This window comes from Notolabrus celidotus, chromosome 12 (genome assembly GCF_009762535.1).
Source record: "Notolabrus celidotus isolate fNotCel1 chromosome 12, fNotCel1.pri, whole genome shotgun sequence".
Classification (NCBI taxonomy): domain Eukaryota; kingdom Metazoa; phylum Chordata; class Actinopteri; order Labriformes; family Labridae; genus Notolabrus; species Notolabrus celidotus.
This window is the reverse complement of record NC_048283.1, coordinates 16,130,171-16,154,539: the sequence shown is the minus strand read 5'-3', so window position 1 is coordinate 16,154,539 and position 24,369 is coordinate 16,130,171. Positions and strand designations below refer to the sequence as shown.

Sequence of the window (24,369 nt, the reverse complement as noted above, 5' to 3'; positions counted from 1 at the left end):
TTAATTTGAAAAACCTGTCAACTTTAAGAGTTCTTGTGTTTCCTCCTAATTATATTCTTGCAGAATATCCAGAGCTCTGGCTTTATAAAAGTAGTCCATATCAAGCTTTTTGAGACGTTTCCGGATAGACTTTAGTTTTGTTTGTGCGCTTGAAAGAAACTTCAAATGTAGAGATGATTCAGAAGGTTTTCAGTGCTATAAATAACACATGTTAAGATAGAGGCTTGGGGCCATAAATAATTGGGCCGCATTTGGCCCCTGGGCCGTACTTTGGACATGCCTGATCTACACAATACTTGACTTCTAACATTAGCCACTGCCCTACGGTATCTGAATGGTTGTTGTATATGGTGTTTCCTCCCAACTTTACCCACATTAACCTCCATATTTACAGTGTCCCTTGTTTTTGTCCGTTGCACATTTGCCCAGGAGTTACAGATTGAGAACTAACCATGGACTGTATAAAATATGGACGTAGGATCTGTGACGTGAGCCATCTGTTTCTGAAGAGCTGTTTTGAGGCCAATCGGCGGCGGCAGCCATATTGCTGTTGTGGAGCCAGTGTGAGGTAAAGAGGCGGAGTTTGAGCCTCCTAGCCAACAGCTACAGTGTTACCGCAGTCAGCTGTGCCTCTCATTGGAAGACTCATAATCTCAATATCTTCGAAATTGCCGCATTAGAACCCCCCCCCCCCCCCCCCCACAGTGTGAGCTGATCAAGAAATGAGCTATCCAGACTACACTCGTCTTTTGAACAAGGTTATAAACATGTTTATTTCTGCTGTAAAGATCAGCTTTTTTGAATTGGTGTGTTTGTGGTTTCCGGTACTTCCAGAGCCAGCCTCAAGTGGATCCTTGATGAACAGCAGTTTTTAGCACTTCCGCATTGGACTCGTATTTTTAGAACCGGAGGTTACTGCTTTGAACTAACGTATGGTAGCTGTCATTTATAAGGTTTACACCCTGCAGTACAGCAGCACTACAGCATTATAACGGCATTTAAGCTTCTCATCTGAGCATGTTGTCAGAGGAAAATTAATGCCCTGAGGAATAGTGAGTTAGGGTTAAAGCCTGAGTGGAAGAGTGGAGATCTTACAGTTTTGTAAAGGCTGTAGTTAATGTAAGAATATAAAGGTGAATATGCATCCAGTTCCACTGATGAAAGTGGAAGATTAAAGTATCAGATGTTCAAAAAGAGAAGCAAACAGAGGGAATAGTAGTAAGGATGAGTAGCAGTCTAAACATCATGCTACACTGCCTTGATAGTGAAGATGAGAGAGGCAGAGAGGAGTCTCTGGGTGTGAAAAAAGGGGAGCTTGAAAGGAAGAACAGATGAAAAGAGGAGTGTACTCACTAGGCTCGCAGCACACGGTGACACGCAACTTCATGCATGGCAGAGGAGGGCCTTCATCTGTGGGCAGAGCTGCAAAGAACAGAAAGAAACAGAGATATATTTAAAAAAACTGCAAAATGATAACATGTCAAATAAAAGAGACATTTGAATGAAATCTTCCATCTAATCTACTTTTTGAGGACTCTCTTGGTACTTTTGAAGAATTCTCATGACCAGCTCAAACCTTGTTTTTCTGCTTCTATCACCACAATGCTTCATGTAGTGCATGATATGAGTGAGGAATGACATCATATCCCTGTGTCAGAGAGAGTGACATATATCACACTTATCTGCACAGCTAAATAAAAACAATAGAACACAAAATGAAGAGTGCAGCCATAAAAGTCTGCAACTGCTCTGATATCAATACTGATCACAGCACACAAGGGAAAACAGGCAAACATCAGCTGAATTACCTGTCAGTGCAGTATTGCTTTCATAAAACAAATCTGCCCAGAAACTGCAGTTTAAAGGCTTTATATTAGAATTATTCACAAACAGCTGCTTACTCAACAGGGACTCTCCAAACAAGCTGAGTGCGCCATCGCAGACGGTCTGTCTCACTTTCTATCTCTAATTTCAGCTGATAAGATACAGCTGAGAATAACAGAGGGGGAGATGTGATAAGGTGCTATCTATGGTGGCTGAGAGGGCTCATCTCAGAAGGACAAAACATAAGGAAAAACAAGGCAAACATCTTACGGTGCATGTCAGATCTGGAGATTTTAGGAATAAATAAACACAAACAAGCGAAGGAGCAATTTCACCAGAATGTAGAAAACACTCCAAAGGTAGAAACTCTGACAGGTACGTGATGCAATGTCCCAAGATTAGCTCATGATGATTACTACAGTTTGACATTTCACTTTTTACCCAAGGTCAACTTAAAAGCTTTATTTCTGAGCTTGGAACTCAGAAACTCAACCTAAATTCTCCCTTTATGGATATAAGTGTTGGCTCAATATGGCCCATTATGAATTTAACACAAGTATGATGTGGCAACTTGAAACCCCAAGTAAACACATGCTGAAATAGGCTTTAAAGGGATGTAAGAGATCCCCTTTTGTCCAGCTTTTCAACTCCATGTCTATAGATGAGACAGATAAGACCATCTTTGCATATTGAAGGTCTTCATTTTCAATGTGAGACAAGATGTGCTTTTAAAAACATCAGCATTTATCTTTTTTTAGTTATAAAGACCACATTTGCACATACTAGGAAATACACTGGGATAGCAGAAACCCCCAAAACATTTTCTTAAGGAGATATGTATGTGCTCACAATTCTGATTCGAAGTCAATTCAAAAGCACATAAAACAGAAATGTTCAAACAGAGAAATGATGCAAAGTCTGAAACACACAACCCCCAAAAATAAAGGTAAAAGCTGCATATTCAGTCATCGCAGTGCAAGCTCAATGCCAAGCTCCTGTTTTCTGGTTTTGTGTGTTTTCCTCCTGCAGCTTGTTTCAGCTGTTGTATTTTATATGGCTTTTGTTGTGTTTCTTTTTAAAACTGTAACATGTCTTAAACTGCAGCCTTTTACTGATGTATATTTTTTGGCTGTTGTGCTGCACATGCAGGTCCAAAAGCTGTTACAAAGAAAACTGGTTTACTGAGACTCAATAGTCTCTTTAGCTGAGACATTGTGGTATACCTGTGTACTCAGAACATTTTCAATGCCTAGCATAGAAAAGCTGATATTAATGTCCTTTTCAAACTTTAACTGGGTTGTCTTTAACAGCCTTGTGTTTTTATTTCATTGTGTCTCTATCATAGACTGTATGAAATATGGACGTAGTATCCGTGTTGTCACCCATCTGTTTCTGAAGAGCTGTTTGAGGCCAATTGGCGGCGGCAGCCATATTGCTTCTGGCGAGCGAGTGTGACGTAAAGAGGCAGAGTTGGAGCCTCCTAGCCAACAGCTACAGTGTTCCTGCAGTCAGCTGTGTCACTCATTGGAAGACTTGTAATCTCAATATCTTTGAAATTGCAGCGTTAGAACAAAATTCACCCCCAACAGTGTGAGCCGATCAAGAAATAAGTTATCCAGACTACACTCGTCTTTTGTACCAGGCTGCAAACATGTTTATTTCAGCTGTAAAGATTGGCTTTTTCCAATTCATGTGTATGTGACTTCCGGTACTTCCGGAGCCAGCCTCAAGCGGATCCTCAATGAACTGCAGTTTTTAGCACTTCTGCATTGGACTCACATTTTTAGACGTGAGGTTGCCGCTTGGTCTCTTTACATGTATGACTAATATGTGTTGTTAAACCGGTTTCTTGAGTTAAAGCACCTGTTGTGTTCCATGTTGTTGAAGGAGTGAACATATTCTAGTGGTTCATTTGAGTTTCTTTAAGGGGAGCTCTTCAGGGTTGTCATAACTGTCCCAAGTTTCCCCCTGTTAGGATCAGCTGACTCTCAGAGGACGAGGAGGTGTTTACTGTTTGTGGGGATCTACACATGGAGCAGCAGTGGTTACAGACTCATGGACTCTGTGCTGTCAGTGTCATAGTCTGTGAGAGCCACAGAGATGAGCTGAGCCAACTAATACCATTTGTGTTTCTAATACGATTGTACTGTTCTAATGCCATTATTCTGTGTCCAGTGCCTCAGGTCCTTTCAGTACACAGACCCCAGAGCCAGACATTTGGACCAACTTTACGCCTTATCTTTGATGTGGACAAAACACACACAATCGCTCTGCCCCAAGTGTGGTTTGACCGAGAGGGGGGCACCCATTGTTGCTTTTCTCTGAACTGCCCTGAGCAGCCACAAAAGCCCAGTGTGTGTTTGTGTGTGTACATGTATACATGTGTGTTGGCGTGTGTGTAAAAACCACTCTCTCATGCCCTCACAATGCTCCATTGTCCCTCGGACCCGCAACAGTAATTTATGTAAAGATTCTTTCTCTCCCTTCATCTCATCTATCCCTTTTGTTGCTCTGCCTTTTCTTTCACCAGATTCCTCTCATCCACCCCTCCTCCCTCCCTCTTCCTGTGCTGTCAGACTGTGTCCATCTTTTGCTCTCTCTCTCTCTCTGTCACTCCTCCACGCTTCTCTACCTCCGTCTGCTAGTCCGCCTGCCTTTTTTTCTGCTTCTCATGTATTGATCTCCATTTCTTCCTCCTTCACTTTGCAGGTCCCTCTCTCCTTCTTTGTTGTCACCTCTCCATACCATGCTCTCACTTGACTCTTTCATTCTCTGCCTTGTTTCATGTCCTCCTCCTCCTCTTCCTCCTCCTCCTTCTGCTCCTCCTCTTGGCATGAATGACATCAGGAGTTGTAAAAAAGTGAGAGGAAAAGAATCAACTGATTTTACAGCCACTAAGCCATCTTCTGTGTCTCTCCCTCCCTTTTCTCCCTTCAGTGGTTTGAAGTACATGAGTGAGGGGAGAGGAGCACAGGAGAGTTTAATGGTAATGTAACAGCCTACAGGTTTCAGAAAACATCAAATGAATGTCATTCAGCTGGAATTTATGGAAAATGTTAATACTATAAGCTGCAGTTTGCCAACACTCAAAGGATCATAAAAACACTGCAGCTGCTCTAACCTTTACCATCTTTAAAAATGGAGAGCTGGCTGGACGCCACGTTCTCCAACATGTCCATTAACATTTACATGCTTCTCTTCATTTAAACTGTTTAACATTACTTTATACACATTTTAAACAAACAATGATACATTTAAATACTGAGAAGGATTGTCAATACTAAGCAAGGACAGGGTCAACTATGGCTCTGTCATGAACAGTAGTTTTAATGACAGAAAATCAATCTGCAAGACTTTGATAATTAACTAGTAATTACAATCAATAAAAGTCCTGATAATTGAGGATTATCATAGTTGTTTCTGTTACTGTTTAACTCCTAGGATGAGGGTTACCTAAGGACAGGATGTTACACAATTTTTGCTCCTTTCAAAGCTCAGACTTTGATTTTCACTTACCAAGCCATGAATATTTAACAGGAGTTCAGCTTCTCAAGGGCTTAAAGTCATTTTGCAAGCAAAAAATTCCAACTATCACCTAGTTAGCGCTTTTTAAAACTCTGAACATGTAGCAGGTTATTTGTGGTATTTTGTTGTTGATAGAACTTCTTTGGGTAGTTGATCATTGGTGGAACGAAACAATCCCCTACGATGAGTCAGAAAATATATCATCTAATCCTCCTTAAACTATTATAAACATCTTAACTTCTGTTTTAGATAGGTACATTGATTTTTTTCTGAAAATATATTAATATAAATAAACTGGTATGCAGCATATGTCTAAAATGTCTGTTAAACATATGGATATACAGTATAAAACCAAGTGTCAAAAGTAGGGATGCACCGATCCTACTACTTTTTAGGTCCCGATACCAATATAGATACCTGGGCTTTGGTATCTGTCGATACCAATACTAGCCGATCCGATCCCGGTATTGATTTAACAATCTCTATGCCTTAATGTGAGAATAGAATCATGTCTTGGCAACTTCAGGCTTATCTGACTTCATGGTGAACTGCACCTGGGTTCCAAGTGCTAAACCAGAGTCTGGAAATTTCAAGGATCCGGAACAATTAATCCAATGACCTGTCCGCTTTTTCACACTTTGCATCCATTAATAGAAGGTTTCTTCCTTCTTTGCAGTAGGCTACAGCTGACGTAAACTTCCTCCTTTGGACTTCCATTATATTTTTTAGCGCAACTGTCATCCGTTGAAACATTAGCGCTGCACATGTTGCAATTTTCCGGTGGAGTTGTTAGCAAAAGAGGCGTGGACCTAAACTGCAGAGCCTCTGTAGTTATCCTCCATCATGCTTGACCGGGCAAAAATGCACAGACCAGCCGGCGCTGATGACTAGGAGACGCACATGGCTATTTTAAACACAGAAAAGCATAGAACTGAGATGAAAAGATATGCCATATGGATCTGCACTATATTGGCCCCTTGTCACCGATTTTTAGCCCGATCTAGCCGATATCCAATCCAGGATCGGATCGGTGCATCCTTAATCAAAAGTACATCAGTACTCAGATATTCAGAGATAGAACTATTTTTTGATTAAAGCCCTTTTCCCAGCTGGACTTCATTTACAGACACTAAAATCCAGACCTTTTCTGGTCTCTTTCACTCTCAGCTGACACATATGGAGATTGTCTGTGTCGGATATTTTCTCATTTTCTCCCAAATAAAAGTGCTTGGTTTAAGGAACTTGCTTTGCACATATGCAATGTGTGCATGCAAAAAGCCACATCATGCGATGGCATATGACCTGAAACACTGAACACTGGCAAGTGTTCAGTTTCCCATGATTAGTCCACAATAAAGGTCTCTCCGCTATCATTTTTATGTAGCACCTCACTTAAACGCGCAGAGAACACACGCCTGTGCATACAGAGTTTGTATCTGTGCGTCACAGTACTGTAAAATGTAAACATTCACACGATGCTGCTGTCTTTACAGAAACCCCAGCAGATGCTCCATTAAGCAAGATAGATATTCAGATTCATATTCATATTGCACTATATACCACAGAGAGGCAAACATGGGGTTGGTCTAGCAGTTTAAGCGCATGTCCCACATACATAGGTCTTAGTCCTCACGTAGTGGTCGCTCCCTTACTCTATCCTCCCCACATTTCCTGTCTCTCTTCAGCTGTCCTGTCAATAAAGGCAAGAAATGTACCTCCCCCCAGAAAAATGACAAAAAAGAAAGGCGAAACATTGCAACCTCTAATTTTTTCAATTCCATGCAGCCCTAGTGCAGTGCACAATAAAAAGGGGTTTCAGTAGAGATAAATACAGAATTCATTTATTTACATTTTGCCCTAATATGTGAAACAAATCACTACCAGACCCCACACACACATCCTCTACTCACAGCTGTAGTAGTAGTGTCGCCCTGGCAGAAACTCAAACCCCAGTGAGAAGGGCGTGAACCTTTGGATCTTCTCAGAGAAGCGTACTGGTCCAAACGGGGCATGCGGGGTGTTACACTCCCACCTCTTGATGGATTTTCTGGTCTCCACACAGCCCTGGAAGGAAGCCTCTGCCACCAGGTACAGAGCCAGCGTCTCTGGGTTCTCATTCCCCACAGTGCCCTTGTTTGGGTAGTACGGGCAGTAGATGTCCAGGTAGTCGTTCAGATTCACCTGGACGGACAGATCTCCTGTCGTTAACCTGTGAGGAAGAACGAAAGTTGCATTAATATTTGACGTAACGATTATCCAGATTGATACATGACTGAAGGGGAGGAAGAGAGGGTGATTAATCGCAGATGGAGAGAGAGAGGAGACAGATGACAGGTTTCTCATAATTCCTTTGTGCCTGGAGGAATGTGGATGGTTATAGCAGATGGATAGTTCATCAATATTCTACAAAACAATTACACAGGGTGATAAAGCAAAGATTTGCAGGGCCTAAAGGATGTTTTAACAAAACAACAATGATAAAACAGTCATTTTCAAGACAGTGCAACAATTCCTCATATGCTAATGAAGACCACTGAGGGGAGGTTCAGTGTTAAATAAACTCAACTCCGTCGGCTTCCTCTCTCCCTCTGCAGGCGTGTACTGACTTATACCGACGTGCATGTGCATTCACAACTGCGTCTTCAGTCAAGGTTGACTAGCTGTAGGCATAACAACAACTCTGGACAAGACAGCATCATTAGAACAGAAGAGCTGCATTATGCATGCTCCTTCAGACTGCGGATCCTGACTTCCTGTCAGCAGCTGTATAAAGAGTTACCCGTGTACGAGCTAATATGGAGGAAGAGAGGGCGAGAGACAAAGTATGATCATACAACTTTGTGTGAACTGTAACAACGAAGAAGATGAGAGAAATGAGGGGCGAAATGTGTGACAAATGGAGGGAAGCGGTGAGAGCGACAGTGACATGAGATGAGACTGAAGTGGAAGACAGAAGAAGACGGATGAGGAGTGAAGTTATTGAGATGGGTGAGAGCAGACAGGTGGAACTAAAAATATGAAGAAGAACGCAAAAGAGGAGGACAAGCCGAGTGAACAGGTGAAAGAACTAAAGTGGTGTAAAAAGAAAGGAAGTAAAGAGTTTTAATTAGTGACCCCAGAGAGTCTAAGTGCAGACACATGTTGAGGAGAGGAACATCGGAGTGGAAGAACTAGAGGAGACAGACTTTAATTGGACTCCTCTTCACGTGGAGCGCAGGAGAGTAAAAAGGAATGAGGGGCAGAATGCGGCTCGGGCAGAAGGTTCAGGTCCATCAGTGGGAGCCTTTATAGAGGGGTGACAGAGCGGAGGAGAGAGAGGAAGAAGGGAGTGCTGGGAGCCAGTGAAGGGGAACATGGGAGGGAAAAGGAGCGTGCAACAAGGGGAGGGGGAAGGTGGTACCGGGTAGCATGAGTAGTCTGAAGTTAAGTAGGCGGATAGAGAGGAGAGCAAAAGAAGAAATGAGAGGAAGAGCAGAGGAGGAGGAGGAGATAAGAGTGACGAAATGAAACAGATAGACATGACAGGAGGCAGCAGACTGAGGTGGGCCAAAGATGGATGGAGCGAGCAATGAGAGGAGAAATGACAAGAAAACGCCCGAGAGTAAAACTGAAATAGACATCCACTCTTTCTGTTAACTTTGAGCTTGAATGTTGGTGCGATGGTGCACGTTTCTGAGTGAGATAATGGAGCAGAAAGGCAGGAAGGTGTAGCTGTGTGTGAGTGAGTGTGTGAGTGTGTGAAAAGCAGGTGAGACCCTGGAGGCAGGTTTCACCAAAGCTGCTTCCTGCTCAATAGCTAGCGCGCAGAATTGGCAATCTATCAACGGGACAGGACGCCATCGATCTGGATTGCTCGCTCAGGACACACACACACTCTCCGCTGATCAATATCCTTTCTGTGGATGTCTCTGTAGGACTGTGTGTTTCTGTGTGTGTGTGGTCAGGTCGGATAGCTCTATTACCTGCGTGTGCTAATTACAGACGAACAAAAGGCACTCGATTGTCTGGTTAAGGGAACACAAAAGCACATAAGCCTGAGTTAGCGCGCATACACTCACACACACACACAGCAGCTGGTTCCTTGGTAGTACCTCTGGTGCTTTCCGATGCTTCTCAGAGACACAGAAATGTTTACTTAGGTGCACCAGCTGTGGAAATGTGTGTGTGTGTGTGTGTAATAATAGATGTGTCCTGTGTCAACATGCAGCACCCCATGCTATACATGTCATTCACCTCAAGCTTCTTCTGCACTGCTCATGTCCTGTCCACCCTCCCCAACCTGCATTCCTCCTCACCCTACTCCTCTCCTCATCCTCACTTTTAGATGACACACACTCATCCCCCAAACCTAGAGAGTGCACCACCTCCTGCTCCCACCTATTTCTGACTCTGCTCTATCCTACATACTCCCCCCATCCTCCTCCCACAAGCCCCGGCCCCATGCCATATGCACGCCAGCAATTACGGAGACGGTGTGCTCTACTGATGTCAAACTGTCATCTTTCCTTTTCTCTTCTTTTACTTCATCCTCCCAATCTCTCTCTCTCTCTCTCTCTCTCTCTCTCTCTCTCTCTCTCCCTCTCCCTCTCTCCCTCTCCCTCTCTCCCTCTCTCTCTCCCTCTCTCCCTCTCTCTCTCTCTCTGGCAATGGTAGGCCCGGGTACGCCCTAATTACACTCAGCATCCTCCCCTCCTGCTCCTGCCAGCCACCATGCACCCAGAGTGGTGACAGCACCGAGGCATCATGGGAGAACCGGAGAGCTGTAGGTGTAAAAGAAGAAGAGCGCTGAAGCAGCCTATCAGCAGGAGCATCATCTAGAAGCGGAGGAGAGGATTGGTCTGGTGCTGTGATGGAGCAGGGGGGAGAGGACACACACACACAAACACACACTAACACACACACTCACATACACACACGTGTGCACTTGGACATGAAAGTAGCTCAGTAGAATCAAACATGCTGTAACCCTCATGCCAGAGGGTGAGCGGCGACACCCTTCTGAGAATGGTGCAAGCTCTGGGTGATAAAGAAAAATCTCAGCGCGGAGTGGAATCAGAAATAACACGCTGCGCTCTTCAATGGACGACTTGAAAAGGCTAACATTTATCCTTTATATGATTACAGGAAATCCCATTCAAAATTCAAAAACTGAACATAACTGATGTCCTCCCAATGTGCTCAAGTGTATGCACACGCAAGCGTGCACACACACATATGCGTAAGTATGTGTGTGTATGTGTGTGTGGACTTATAATGAAATGCAGGGGCTTGACTGTGCCAGAGACCTTTGATCCTTTAATATGAGAGAATAATTAAAGGAGCAACAATCCCACAACACAGCTTCAGGAATACAGAACAGATACTCGATCACGCACAGCAGCTGCACAGCGCGCATACTGAATACACTTGGGTACTAAACGCAACTATTGCACAGAGACACAGGGAGATAATCATATTCTACTACAACCAAAATGCAAATATCATGCTTACGCTTTACTATCAATCCCCAATGAGTTCAGAAAATGTATAGTGTGGATAGTGTTACTTTAATAAACACTCGTGCCTGTAATGATACGCTAACAAGCCCTCAGTCAAAGTCTGCAGAAATTCCCCGTGCAGAGGGAAACACGGAGGCCAAAAAAGCTTAGTGGAAGGCCTCAGTTCTCATGTAGCCAATCACAGCAGGGCAAGCCTAACTCTGGTCACTATGCTGAGTGGGCACAGCACGCTGTGGTCCCTGGGCCTTGGCTGGGCATAGCATGACACAGTTTAAGCCTCACTGACGGCTATTGTAGTAACACTGCTGGTAAGATGGGAGAATCTTTTCACTCCAGGGAGGATGACTTCCTAGAATGGTATTTTTTATTTTTAAATGTAGCTGATGGGTGAGGCCACATGATGACAGATGAGTCATTATTCTCAATGAATACAAGGGCATGCACTTTGGAAACAAGCTTACAAACAAATTGGCTAAGTTGTCTTGGTGTTCGACTTCATCATTATGAACATTATTATCCAGATCAATCAGTCATTTTTTTTAAAGCCAAGTATCGGACTGAAATCACTATTGAGATGATATAGATGCAGTCAGTGGACTTGATTGTTTCTCAATAAGGGCCTGTGTCCATTAATACTGTTGTTGTTTTTTTCCACTGGCAACACACAAACTCAACTTGACAGCCCTTCTCACCAGTTCTCACTGTTGCTAGGTTATAAGAGTTGTCTCATGGCAATTCCACCTCACTCTGTAATGGCTGTTACATGTGTTTTGAATGGCTCTGCTTGATATTTGTTGTTATTCAGCTTTGGAATTGTGGCTTGAACTGGCTGCAACAAGAAACCTGAAAATTGTCTCCTCAACGAAACAAGTCTGGTGAGTCTGTCCACTGTTGTTGACAAGCTAACATCATAATTCCTCCCGTTCTGGATTTTGATTTGTCTGTGATGGAGACGTGACATTGCTAGGGGCAGTGCTGTTCTATAAGTTGAGCAATTTTCATGTGAGCCGTGAGTAAAGGAACAAAAACAGCTAATGCTGCTGCAAACTGTGATATATAGTTTTGTTTAAAACATATGCGCTACCGGCACAAAAAAAAGCCTTTGATGGACACAGGCTCCAAATCTATTCCCCAAAAGTGGTACAAGTAGATTGTTTTTTTAAACTGAGGATGAAGTAGGTTGTGCAAACAGATCTCTGGAACAAACTATTTTAGCTTATTCTCGTTGTTGCTTAGCGTCGCTCGAGTGGCTGCTTGTTGCAGCAGCTCTCTCTTCGTTGTTCTTTTTTCAACTCTTTTTTCATATCTGTTTACTTATCTCTGTATTTGGAGCCTGTCATGACTTTTAATGACTCATTTGTTGACCATGAACACCAAACTGGCAACGTTTGCAGTGGTGTTTTTACTATTTATGTTCCTGTGTGTGTCCGGAGATCCTGTGTAATCATGGTTGCATTGTTTACATACGAGATCAGTTGTTAGCATCCCGTAGCATGTCGATGCTAAACGATGCTAGGCCCGATGTTCCCTGCGAGCTGAGGAGAAGGAAGCAATGGTGACGTGGTGGTACTGAGGTGCAAGCTAAAAAAGACGACATCGACCTGTCCTTCCACCCACCGTTACGGGGAATGTAAGATCTATCTACGATAAGGTGGACGAGCTAACCCAGCACCAGAGGGAATACTGGCAGAGTAGCATCATGCTGACAGAGCTAACACCGGACACGAACGCCACATTGGAAGAATTTCACCTGCTGTGGGCGGACAGGATACAGGAGAGCAAGACTGAACTAACTGGTAAAGAAGGCCAGCTCAGTCCTGGACCCTGTGGAGGTGGTGGCTGACAGGAGAATTATGGGCCAGCTGTTGTCTCTGATGGACATTTTTTTTCTATATATATTCTTGTTGAAATTCTTTTACTGGACACCTTCTTGTTTGCCGCTGTTACTCCATGAATTTCCCCGTTGTGGGACGAATAAAGGAGTATCTTATCTTATTCACAGAGTTGAGTTAGCTCTCAATTCCATCGGGTCTTTACCATGTTCTTATGAACTTAAACATTGTACAGTTGTAGACAAGACTATCTTGATGGATCACATTTGAACATAAAGAGGGCAGTTTGATGTTTCAAATAAAGTTTCAGTATAAAAAATCCATTAAGCCACTGTGGAGCTTCTAAAGCCTCAAAGAATGTCTGGCCTGCATATTTTAGGGAGTAGGTTTCAGTAAGTAACACTGTACTGTAGGTGAGTAAGTTCGACAGATTAACACAGGAAACATGGGTTTAACTTTTGACATACGGACATAACATTTCTAAGAATATAAGTCCTTTGAAAGATGTCCTTAATGTGTCAAATTAAAAGGATTTAGAGAGGAGGAACACTGCACCATGAAAACATAAAACCCTGACAGAGAGTTGGAAAAACTCCTCTAACCAGCTTTTTTGACAGGCTATGTTGCTAGCTAGTTCTAGTGTGTTACCTCACCAGTAATAGTAGCCTGCCGTTGGGCACTGCTCATTATGTCTCCAACCTTTACTCCCAAACGAATGATTTAAGTGAAGCCACTTTCTTGGAAAAACTGCACTCTTAACCAAGTTTTAGTCCAAACACTAAATCTGTCTAACTTTGGAGGTTCTGATGAATATATTTAGAAATCAACATGAAAAAAAAATCCTAATATTTGAGTCCAGCTGAACAGCATTACATTTCTTTATGTAGACTAAAAAACAAAGCTTATGTTGCAGGTGAAAGGAAGCTGGATTTGGAAGCCTTTCATGGGAAAACAGTACTCGACTGTGAGGAATGATTGAGGGAAAGTATGAGAGGAGTTTGTGGCAAAAACAGCCTAAAGACAGTCCAGGAGTGGAGAGGGAACAATGTGGAACCAAAGAGAGAGAACATTTCCACAAGGTCTCCAAAGCTTCGGCGTTCCCCTGCTCCACAGGCTATCCAATCTTCTGAGGAGGGAATAAAAGGAATCTTATAATTGTTGGGCTTCACCCATCTGTCAGAGAGAAAAGGCAAAAGGGGAGACTTTATCTACTTGATACTCCACCTTTTCCAAAGATTTTACATGGTTCAAGGCTTTTTGTTCCCTATTTCCTCTCTCCTACTTAATCTCTCCGTGCGAGGATGCAAAACGGAGCAGAATCAGGACAACCCTCCCCACGACATCCCCTCTTCTTCTGTTCACCCCCCTCCACGCCCACACAAAGCCATGCTGAGTCCAGAGCCCAAACTCCAATGTTGTGTCTAACCTGGTGCTTACTCCCCTCAACGCGCACAAACAAGGACTTCACCCCCCACCTCTGACCATCTGGGGCCCCCCTACCTCCCCATCCCGCTTGCCCAGCTGGTCGAAAAATCCCCTTATCACCCCCCAATCCTACCTCACGCCCCCCTCTAGACCCAGCAGACACCGCCTCCTCTTTGCATCGTCGGTGTCATCAAACTTGAGCCAAAGACGGTGATCAGCTGCTCCTCACTGAGAGGAAAGAGGGGCTTGAAAGGGAACAAGCTGTTGCTCTTATCCACTCTTTCCTGTTTGGTATGCCAATGCAAGAGTGTGTGTGCGCATCCGTCAAGGTCAGCAGGAAGTGCTTCTGTACACCAGATCTTATGCTGTCTTTTCAATGACTCCTAATCTACGTATGCGAATGGAATGTGAACTTTCGTCCCTCTTTTTCCGCCCTTTCTGTCTCCATCCACTTTGGTCTATAGTTTTCTTTGCGTGCACACACTGAATTAAAGTGCATTAGGATCTGAGTAGTTTAACATCTTGCTGAACTATGTCCATGGAGATACCCTTTGCTATCGTCAGAGAAAAACCTGATGCTTCTATTTCTTATCGTAACTATCACTGTAGGTGTGTGTTACTTAGATAAAGTGATTGGTTACACCTTTCTTGCCCTGACAGGTCCATCGAGTTTCCAGAGGGCACAGCACGATTAAACTGTGTGGGTCAGCAGACCAACTCATACATCCACATCTTTTTACAGACAGATAAAACACTCTGATATCCACACAAGAACACACACCTGCTGCTTCCAGCCCTGAAAGGCCTCTCAGTCTCAGGTAAAGACAGACCCTATTTTCTGCCTGTTATGGCAAAGGTCCTCCTCTATCCATTCTGTGGGACTCAGCAGCACAACAGGACGTATAGCTTTGGCCGTCAAGAGCTGAGGAAAATTGCACGATTCAGGCCCACAGGACCCATCAGTATGGAAACCAATCCATCTGAACCATTTTGATACGGCTGCAGGTCTGCAGAAACCATCATCTCCCATTGTGGCAGAGCTCTGTCATGCATAGGCAGCGCTCTCCATGTGAGGTCTAGTCTGATCCTAAAATAAGCTTTCCAGTGACTTTTCCATGGGAGGTATGAAATTACCACAATATAAATGGACAAGAGTTGCAGCCTTGCAGTCTATGGCTCGTTTATATTTTCGCTGTTGGACCAAAATATTCCGGGGCCAAAATGTTGCCCCAGTATGACCACCAGCATGGCAGCAGCTAAAAGTGTTACCTGACGTGACCCTCACCTTGCATGCATTGAGGTGGTCACACTTCAAAGAGAAGAGCGAGGAAGAAAAAAAAGTGAAACATGAAGGAGAGTTTTAGCTCTCGAGCTGAGAAAAGTGACGAGGAAAAGTGTTCGGAAAAAAGAGATGTGCCTGAGCGAGAACTGATCGCGCGCGTACAGCGAAGGGGTGTGCGAGGGGGTAAATAAGGTCAGACGTGCCGTTGCCAGGACAACAACCAATCCGAAGCTGGGATTGGAGCCAAGCCAACACCCCACCCATCCATCCTTCGCTCCATCCGTCTTTTTTTTTTTTTCCTGCATCCCACTGTCGGACAGCCTAAACCTCAGAGTAATGAGTGCTCTGCATGTTTCTGCAGTCTAAATGGAGCTGCAGTGTAAATACAGGGCTGATCTGTACAGGTGCCAGGCTCGTATACATAGACCTGAATATAGCGACACTACCTCAACGCTCAGACGCTGACAGGATGGATGAAGACGACAGGGGAGGAGGACGGTGACAACTGTGATGGGTGGACACAGACAAAAAGGCCGCGATTCAATCTATCTATGAAATCTATCAAAGTGTATGCTGCTACAAAGTGGCAGCTGAGCTGATCTACTGTGTCAACATCATTTGTCTCATGGTTATGTACTAACTTTGTCGTTTGGGCCCTTAAGCTCTGCACACAGTGTCAGAGCAGATAAGTCTGGCTAAACAGAGGGTGTGGACAAATTAATGTCAACTTCTGAAGTAAACAACACTTACTCAAGGGGTGGTCATGTTGGGTTCATGCCAATGAGATGGGTGGTGTATGGTTAAGGTGGAGCTGGGCGATCATTTAAGTATTGGTTTTATCAAAGTGTAAAAAACAGTGCAGTAACAAAAACAGAAAATCAATCTTCATGTTTTATGATGTAGACGATGTCACTTAGTTATTGTTTTACAGACGCAAAAATTAGATAAGTACGGACATTTAAAAAAATGTAATAATGAACACTTTATTATGCAAAAATGATAAAAATTACTTGGTTGAAACTTTAAACGTGTTAAAAATTGCAGCTTTTGTCATCAATCTTGTTCTTTTAAAAACATGTTTCTGGTATATTATGTCACCTTGACTTTTGGGAAATTAGAAATTTTGTCACCATTTTTAAAATGACTCAAGCGTGAATCAGATAAGCAAATTAATTCAGACAGAGATAAGCATGAATTGTGACTTTTCGGATCCAGACAAAATATCAGAGCAGCTTCCGTTTTATACTGTCATAAATTTGTGTTTTTATTCCCCCTTTAAATCACAGAAACTATTTCTTTTTTTTAAACTTATATTTTTGGGGCTTTTTGCCTTTATTCCATAGGACAGCTGAAGAGAGACAGGAAATATGGGAAGTAGAGAGTGGGGGAAGACATGTAGGAAATGGTCAACCGGTCGGGAATTGAACCGGCGACCTCTGCGATGAGGACTGTAGCCTCTGGATGTGGGGCGCTTAGACCACTAGACCAACAGCGCCCCAAACTATTTCATTTTTAACGATATTGAAAAAATATGTTCGACCACTTTGGAGCTTTCAGCTGCTTTAAAAAAAACAAACTCTTACTACAGTGCTGTCTGCCAATCCTTTTTATATAGATAACACATGTTGAAATAAAAAAAAATTCAACCTTTTAATTCAGCAGTAAAATGTTTTTTATTACAAAATAAAGGTGTGCATTTCACATCAGGTGTATAGATAATCATTTCTAACATCAATGATATGTTTTGTTCTTACTTCCATCAAAAACAGGTACTCTATAACCCACATGGTATGAACCTAACTCTTATCCGTCCCAAGACTCCACCTGTGTAAGTGGGTTAAGGAGCACAGGTGAGCAACACCTCTCAAAACACACACCACACGGTCATTTGCTGAGATACGCTCCTCAGTGTGGTGTAAAGGGTGCTCACAAAGCAAATACACGCAGCCGATAAATCAGCCTTGGCTTTGAGAATCCATCATGTACTAAGTGGGTCACACTTTTGATGCTGTAGACACTCTTTCTTTCTTATTCTCACACTCTGTTTTTGTGTGTCTCTCTCTCTCTCTCTGTGACTTGAAGGTCAATGCTGGATAGGCAACATGAAGTATTTATCCCAGGTGTGCTCCCCCCCTTGCGTCTGATTATTTGGTGGTTGTTAGCAGAGAAATGGCCAGTCAGAGATACACACACTCCTGCAGACACACACTCTTCAGACATGTCAAGGAACCTGCTCTAATACAGGCAACAGGCCTGAATTATTTACACAGAGTGAAGGAGAGGAAAGGAGAAGATGGAGGGAGAAAGATTGGGGAGGCACAAGAGGTAAGGAGTAAATAGAGTCTGCTGGCTCCCCTTTCAGTCCCTCTGACTCCTGGTGAACTTATTTAAAAAAACTTCTACACTTGGTTTTCACTCCCATCTGCTTTCTTTCACCCCATCTTCACTGCTCTCATTTCCTCCCCCTGTCAGTGTGCCTATACCTTCTTGTCCTCTCTTCCAGCACCACCATTTCACCCACTTCTCCTTCCCTCCCCTCCTTCCCCTCGCTCCGTCTTCCTCTCTGTTTATCTAAGCACTTTCACGGTCACTGCTTTGGAATCCCAGGAGTCTAAACTGGCCCCTCTCTCTCCCTCACTCTCTCTCTCTCGCAGGCGATCCATGCCTCTCTCTCCCCCATCTCCATCTTTCTCCGTCACAACCGTTAAGATTCATATCGGTCGGTGCGTCGGGGGGTATGGAAGGTCCCCTTTATTCCCCCTCAAGGCAGCCAGCTTTGTCCTGCTCTAGTCACGCACAGCCACCCGGCTACCCCGCCCTCACACACACACACATATTCACACAAGAAGTATCACACTCACCTCAAAGGGACTACAAATTAAATTCTTGACATTTTTCTTTTTTAACTCTTCCATTTGGCTCTAAGCCTGCTGAATATATGTTAGTTTAAACCAGACACATCTCCAATTTATTACTTCCCTGTACAGCGTGTGAAATCAAATTCATACTTTCAACATTTGGCCTGATATAAGTGGATGCCATTCTCTACCTCAAGGCCGGATGCCCCTGAGTTTCTTAGAGGAGACCAGTTGAGTTCCACAACACCGATGAAGGGTTCAGACACAATAAGAGGGAAAGAGGGGGAGGAGGGGTTTAGGAGCAAAGAGGAAGGAAGTGGCGAGGGTCAGGAGTAGTGGTGCAGACGGCGGTCTCACACAGGGGATAACAACAGCCTGACACTGGATCGGGATTAACTGATTAATTTAGGATTACAGATGACTGGCCGCTACTTTAAGTAATGAACCACTGTGACCTAAAATTACAAGATTAACACGCACAAGGTACAGTGTTTCATCTTATAGTAGCACAAATTCCAGTGTAAATCACAAAGCCACTTGTTTAGGTCGTGCTTTGATTCAGAACAACACAGCTCTTCTGTTCTCACAGAAAAATCCATCAGGGGACCTCCTTTAATGTGAGAAATGCAGCGAGTAAGGGATTTTCTGACTTTCATGACTAGGCGTTTGTCACCGAGTGTATTTTAAGGAGAGCACGCAGATTAATTCCACAATCATAAACACGGAGCGTCGGCAGCACTGTTTTGGGAAGCGTGCTGCGTACAAGAACTCCATTTCCAGCTGAATAAGAGAGCAATGAGATTCATGAGTTCTGCTGCTACAAGGCCACAGCTATGGAGATTTGGGACGAGACTATTCCCCCCACCCCCCCACCTCCTCTTTCATTCAGCACAAAAACACCCGCACCACTCTGGATGCTCTCTGACTGAGAATTACAGCCATCTGATCAATTCTGATGAATATAACAAAACACACTTTTGGACAGAGACAGGGGGCAATTCATTCAAAATGACAGCTCAGTTTGTAACTTTTAAATTGAATGACAAAGACACATTGAAATCACTTTAACCTCAAGGGAGTGTGGGAGGATTGTGTGTACAGTATTTATTTCCCTGCTTTGCACACTAACATGGCAGAGTTGGTGTGCGGTAAGTTATTCTAGCATCCTGTAAAACAATAAGACAAGCGTACAGTAAAGGTTGGACAGACAACACTAAACTTGCTACACAACTGCAGATTCATCACAGTTAAAAAAAAAAAAAAGTCCACATTCCTCCAACTCGCACAGGGAAGATTTGATTGGAACAAAATGTTTAGAGAAAAGAAGCAACAGAAGGAAAAACAGCAAAAAAGCAGAGAGGAAAAACAGCAGTCAATATCAGGAGACGGGGATCAAGCTGCACATTACTGCACAGCTGAAAATCATGTGGTCTTGGTTATCGCAACAAAAAATAACACATTCAAATATGCTGGCACACATACACACATACACACACACACACACACACACACACCATATCTCATCATCTCACTGTAGGACTCAAAATCTGAGCGCAGGCATGTTTGAAGAGGAATTTGACACCAAATTCCATTCATGTTTTGGTGTTTTTTTTTTTACAACAGTAAAGTTGTCATACTGTAATTTTACAACATGCATAACCTCATAGGAGTGCACTTAGTCATCAAACACACTGAAAACACACACAAACCATACACCATCATCTTCCTGTATGCCTCAAAAATCTGAAGGCACGCATGATTGAGTAAGCACAAGCAGCTACCAAATACCATTCATTCTTTTCCCTTTTTTGAACCTGTGATGATGTTTAAATCTGTATAATGAGTAACCATACACAGTGTAGTCAGTCAACACCAAAACTGACACACATACAAACACAAACCAAACATCATCATCCTTATATAAGCTTAAAAAAGCACAGACATTTTTTTGAATTTGAGTAGGATTATAAATTCCATTCATATTTTGCTCTGATATTCCGCTGTGATTTTATAACATGTAACAGGGAGGTGAACCGCAGGGTAACTCACGGTACGATATGATCTCTGATACGTTGCCCATGATATCAATAATATCACGATGCACAATTCTCCACTAAATGATGAATTAGAAGACAAATAAATAATTATTCTGATTACCTGAAGGCTAATACACGCTCCTAAAAGATAAAGTGCAGGATTAATGTCATTGAAGCCACCATGAGGAGTGATGAGGAGCTGACACAGTGAGTCTGTTTAGAGTGCAGAATAATTCAAATTAAGTTTAGATTTTTTTAACCATATACAAAGAATGCTTAGTCATCATAATAAAATAACACTCACAAGTTAAAATCATATCTCATTATTCTGCTGGAAGACTCAAAAATGTGAGTAAGCATTGGATCTCAAGTCCAATTCATATTTTCCACCGTTTTTATGCACCCATCTGTTACTGTGCGATATGCATAACCTTACAAGTGTGCTAGGTCAACACACACACACACACCCACACACCCACAGGCGCACACACACCAGAAAGAAGTGTCTGTCAGTTATAAATGTGGTGTGATTCCTACTGGGTTTCTCCCAAGAGTCCAAGCAGCGGAGTGTGAGTGTGTGTGCAGGCAGGGCACTAGTGCTACACCACACCTGTACTGCATCAGTGTGTGTGCATGTGTGTGAGTTAGTGTGTGTGTTTGTACAGTGGGAGGGGCAAAGAGAGAGGGAGAGAGGAAGAGAGGGGTGGGTTGAGGGGGTACTCCTCACGCCTGCTCGTGACAGTGATAGTAATACCTGCTGACATCCTTTCTTCCCTCACTCCCTCTCTCCCTCTCTCACCTCATCCCTCCATCCCTGGGGGGCTTCCTGGGCTGTTTTGGGAGTTGAAATCTGTTGACTCTTTCCCCACCACCATCCTCTCCTTAACGCATTCTCCATCCCTCACTCCCTCCACTGCAGGTCTAATGTTTTCACAATCTCTGGGGGGCTGACGGGGAAAAGCAAGCTCAGAGGGAGATTGTGTGTATTCATATGTGGTGTTGGTGTGTGAGTGTGTGTGTGTGGTATGCCAGCCCAAAAAATGAAACAGAGAAGAGGAATGTGAGTGTTTCATATCACGGGGGGGAGGAAAGAAGGCTGTGCTGCCATACTTCTGGGAGGCAATGCCAAAACAATATTAGTTTTTGTTCCACTGTGGAAAAGTCTCCCAAAAATCATACAGCAGATGCAAAAAATTAATGCAACATCTGTGATCTGATCCGTCTCGTGTGGAAATTATAAAAAAACAAGATTAAAAGGTGTATTTTTTAGAGATACTGATTACAAAAACAGTTCATGGAAGCGCTCACTTATAATTAAATCTGATGAGCACATTTATTCATTTAATATGTAAGAGTGGACACAAAAACACCAAGATGTACACCAATTCAAATTTTTCTGTTAAACCTTTATAAAGGGTAAAGTCAGTGTATTTTCTAGCAGGTTCATTCATCAATACACACACACATATACACACATATACACACATATATACATATATTTCTTTTTTTTTTCTTTACACAAAATCTCATTCTGTAGCAACAATTTTTAGCATGGCAACCGCATGCGCTTGATCACAAGACAGAAGGATTTTAATTGAGCAGCAGTAGACGCTATCAAGAAATATGTATTACTTAATTAAGCGTCATAAGCTGGCGAACTAGGTCAAAGATGGCAACCCATGCTAGCAAATCAAAACCTCTCTCTATAACATTGCAAGTTGTTAATATGGAAGCCCTGTGTGCTTGCTCACGACACAAGAGAGTTTTCAAATAACCAGCAAGGGACGCTATCAAGGAAAATTTGTATTCTTACAAAGCCTCATGAGCTAGCTAGCCAGCTATCAAGGTCAAATATGACAACTTTTGTTTGCAAAAGACTATTTTGGAGTGTCTTTTTTATTTTTGCTACTTGGGGAATTTCTCATTTCCTCCTGTAAGTGCAGCCCTGTAATCTAATTTGTATAATTTAATTTAAAAGCAGAGTACTTTTTATCCATCAGCATCCCTTTCCATGGCAGAATGCCAACACAAGATAATACTGTAGAGATAGGCCTGTGTTATTCAGCTTTACTTCATTGCAAACATCACGACGAGGTGTTTCTTAAAAACGGAAAATAAAAAGGTCTTTCATACTGTGTGAGTTTTAAGTTAAAAATGGCTACATATTGTTTTGGCTAAGGCTAATAGTCAGACATACTTAAAGCTCTCATGAGGAGTTTTTAACAGGTTATGAAACAAACTGAAATTACACTGATGCCTCCTTGTCACCAACAAAAGCAAACAACATCATCAGCATAAAGCGTGCCTATTTATAAAAAGTTATTTCTAACGTCTAAAACTGCTGCCAGGGGGTAGGTGCCAGGTAAAGGATTGAATGCATGCTGCTGAAACAGCCCTTTAGAGGAACATTCTCCCTGACAAAGATTCTCAGAGTGACACATTTGATGGTTTTAATAAAGCAGTATAAGATTTTAGCTTAAAATACACTCAAATCAGCAAAAGGACATAAGATCCTCCTTTGTAAATAAGGTTGCGTAAAAAATCCACACAGGAGCTTTAATTTAAAAGAAATATGTCACTCATATGGCCTCTTCTGTTAGCACTGTAACTTCAAATTAGTGGCTCTTCACTGACTGGTTTAACTTGAATATAACTTAACATTTCTGTACAGCATCTACAGGACTCATTTACTTGCAGTACAGCATCGCAAATTCCCCACAAGTTCTGATAAATTACAAGGGTTGGTGATTAAAATAGACATTCACATCCCTATTCAAGCTCTTTGTAGAAATTCTCTGAGCTGAGGCAAAATTTACAGCAACATTTTCAGTGTTGAACTTCATCCATGCCATTACAAAGACATTAAAAAAGCACTTTTGGAGCGATTGTCCATAAGCTTCTTTGCAGACTTGGGGTAAGATGGCTAACATGTCTCAGCATCCTCCTGACAGCCAGGCTCTTGTATGGTACAATAATCCAGGTTTCTGCTCCAGCCTTCTGCTCAGGCTGGGTCAATACTAATTCAATTTCTGTCTCAGGGAATTCCCAGGTTGCCTCTTGGCAGGATTTCTGAGCTGAGTGGAAGAGCATTGTGTGAGGTTATATGTACTTGGGAGTGTGTGTCTGCCTGTTTTTTTTTGTGTGTGTGTGCACAGGTGTGTGTGTGTTTGTGTGTGAAAGTCTGCTGGCAGATTGTGTTGTTTTGATCAAGCTTAAACTGAAAGCGTTTCCCACAATTTGGAGTTTTCGTATTCTCACGCCACAATTTAATTGTTGTTTTGTATGTCAGAGCGATACACAGTCGGCCTGACACTTCCAACAATGCCAGCTCATTGTGTGCCATCAATGGATGAATGAAAGTGGTCCCACTCGGAGCCCTTAACCACCATAGCCGCCCTCTTCACACACACATACCACGCAGCGGCCATTTTGTGCCAGAGCCAGACCGGGCTGTGCCAACCGAGCAGAGGATGACACGACATTGAACCTCATTCCATTCCACAGCTGTTCCACCTCACTCGGAGACATTCATACAATACAACTTATTACAGCTTAATGCAGCCTAATATTGATGTATGTGTGTACACAGAGAAACAGGACAGCAATGTTGGGGGGGGGTAGAAATTGGGTAGGAGACGGGTCCATATGCAGCCTAGCGATAATGCAAGAAGCTGATGATAATATCTGGGTGTTAAATTGGTATCGATTGACTAAATATCCTGACCAGGAGGTGAGAGCGGCTGTCCTTTCATGCTTGTACACCGTGTCTGCTCCGAGCTGCACTGTGACTATCTGATCCATTTTAATACAGACATCCTGACTGCTGCTAGGCCTCTAACCAAAACTCATTTCCAGCACAGTGTGCACAGGTCTCCCTGTGTTTGTGCATCTCTGCTGTTAGTTCAATGATAAAGAGGAATTCGTTGTGCTGCTTTTATGTTGTCTTGAGCTGAATTTACACAAAAAGGAGGCAGTGTCAGTGACTTGTACCTATTTCTTCAGAGATTCTCTTGACAATCTTACCCGTGTACGAAAGATGAAGTTGCACAATCCTCTCTCTGCACACACTTCCTTTAAAACTCCACAGCA

The 24,369-nt window shown here is 42.9% G+C and overlaps 1 protein-coding gene across 1 annotated transcript in view; it reads right to left on the bottom strand.

Moving 5' to 3' along the window:
* The window catches only part of si:dkey-246i14.3 (ephrin-A4), a 41,305-nt gene that overhangs the window by 11,089 nt on the left and 5,847 nt on the right, over nt 1–24,369 (bottom strand). Inside the window, exons 2-3 of the mRNA XM_034698636.1 lie at nt 7,260–7,558; nt 1,354–1,422 (exon numbers count right to left, since the gene is read on the bottom strand). Of these exons, the coding sequence (XP_034554527.1) occupies nt 1,354–1,422; nt 7,260–7,558 (368 nt within the window). The remainder of the gene's footprint in view (nt 1–1,353; nt 1,423–7,259; nt 7,559–24,369) is intronic.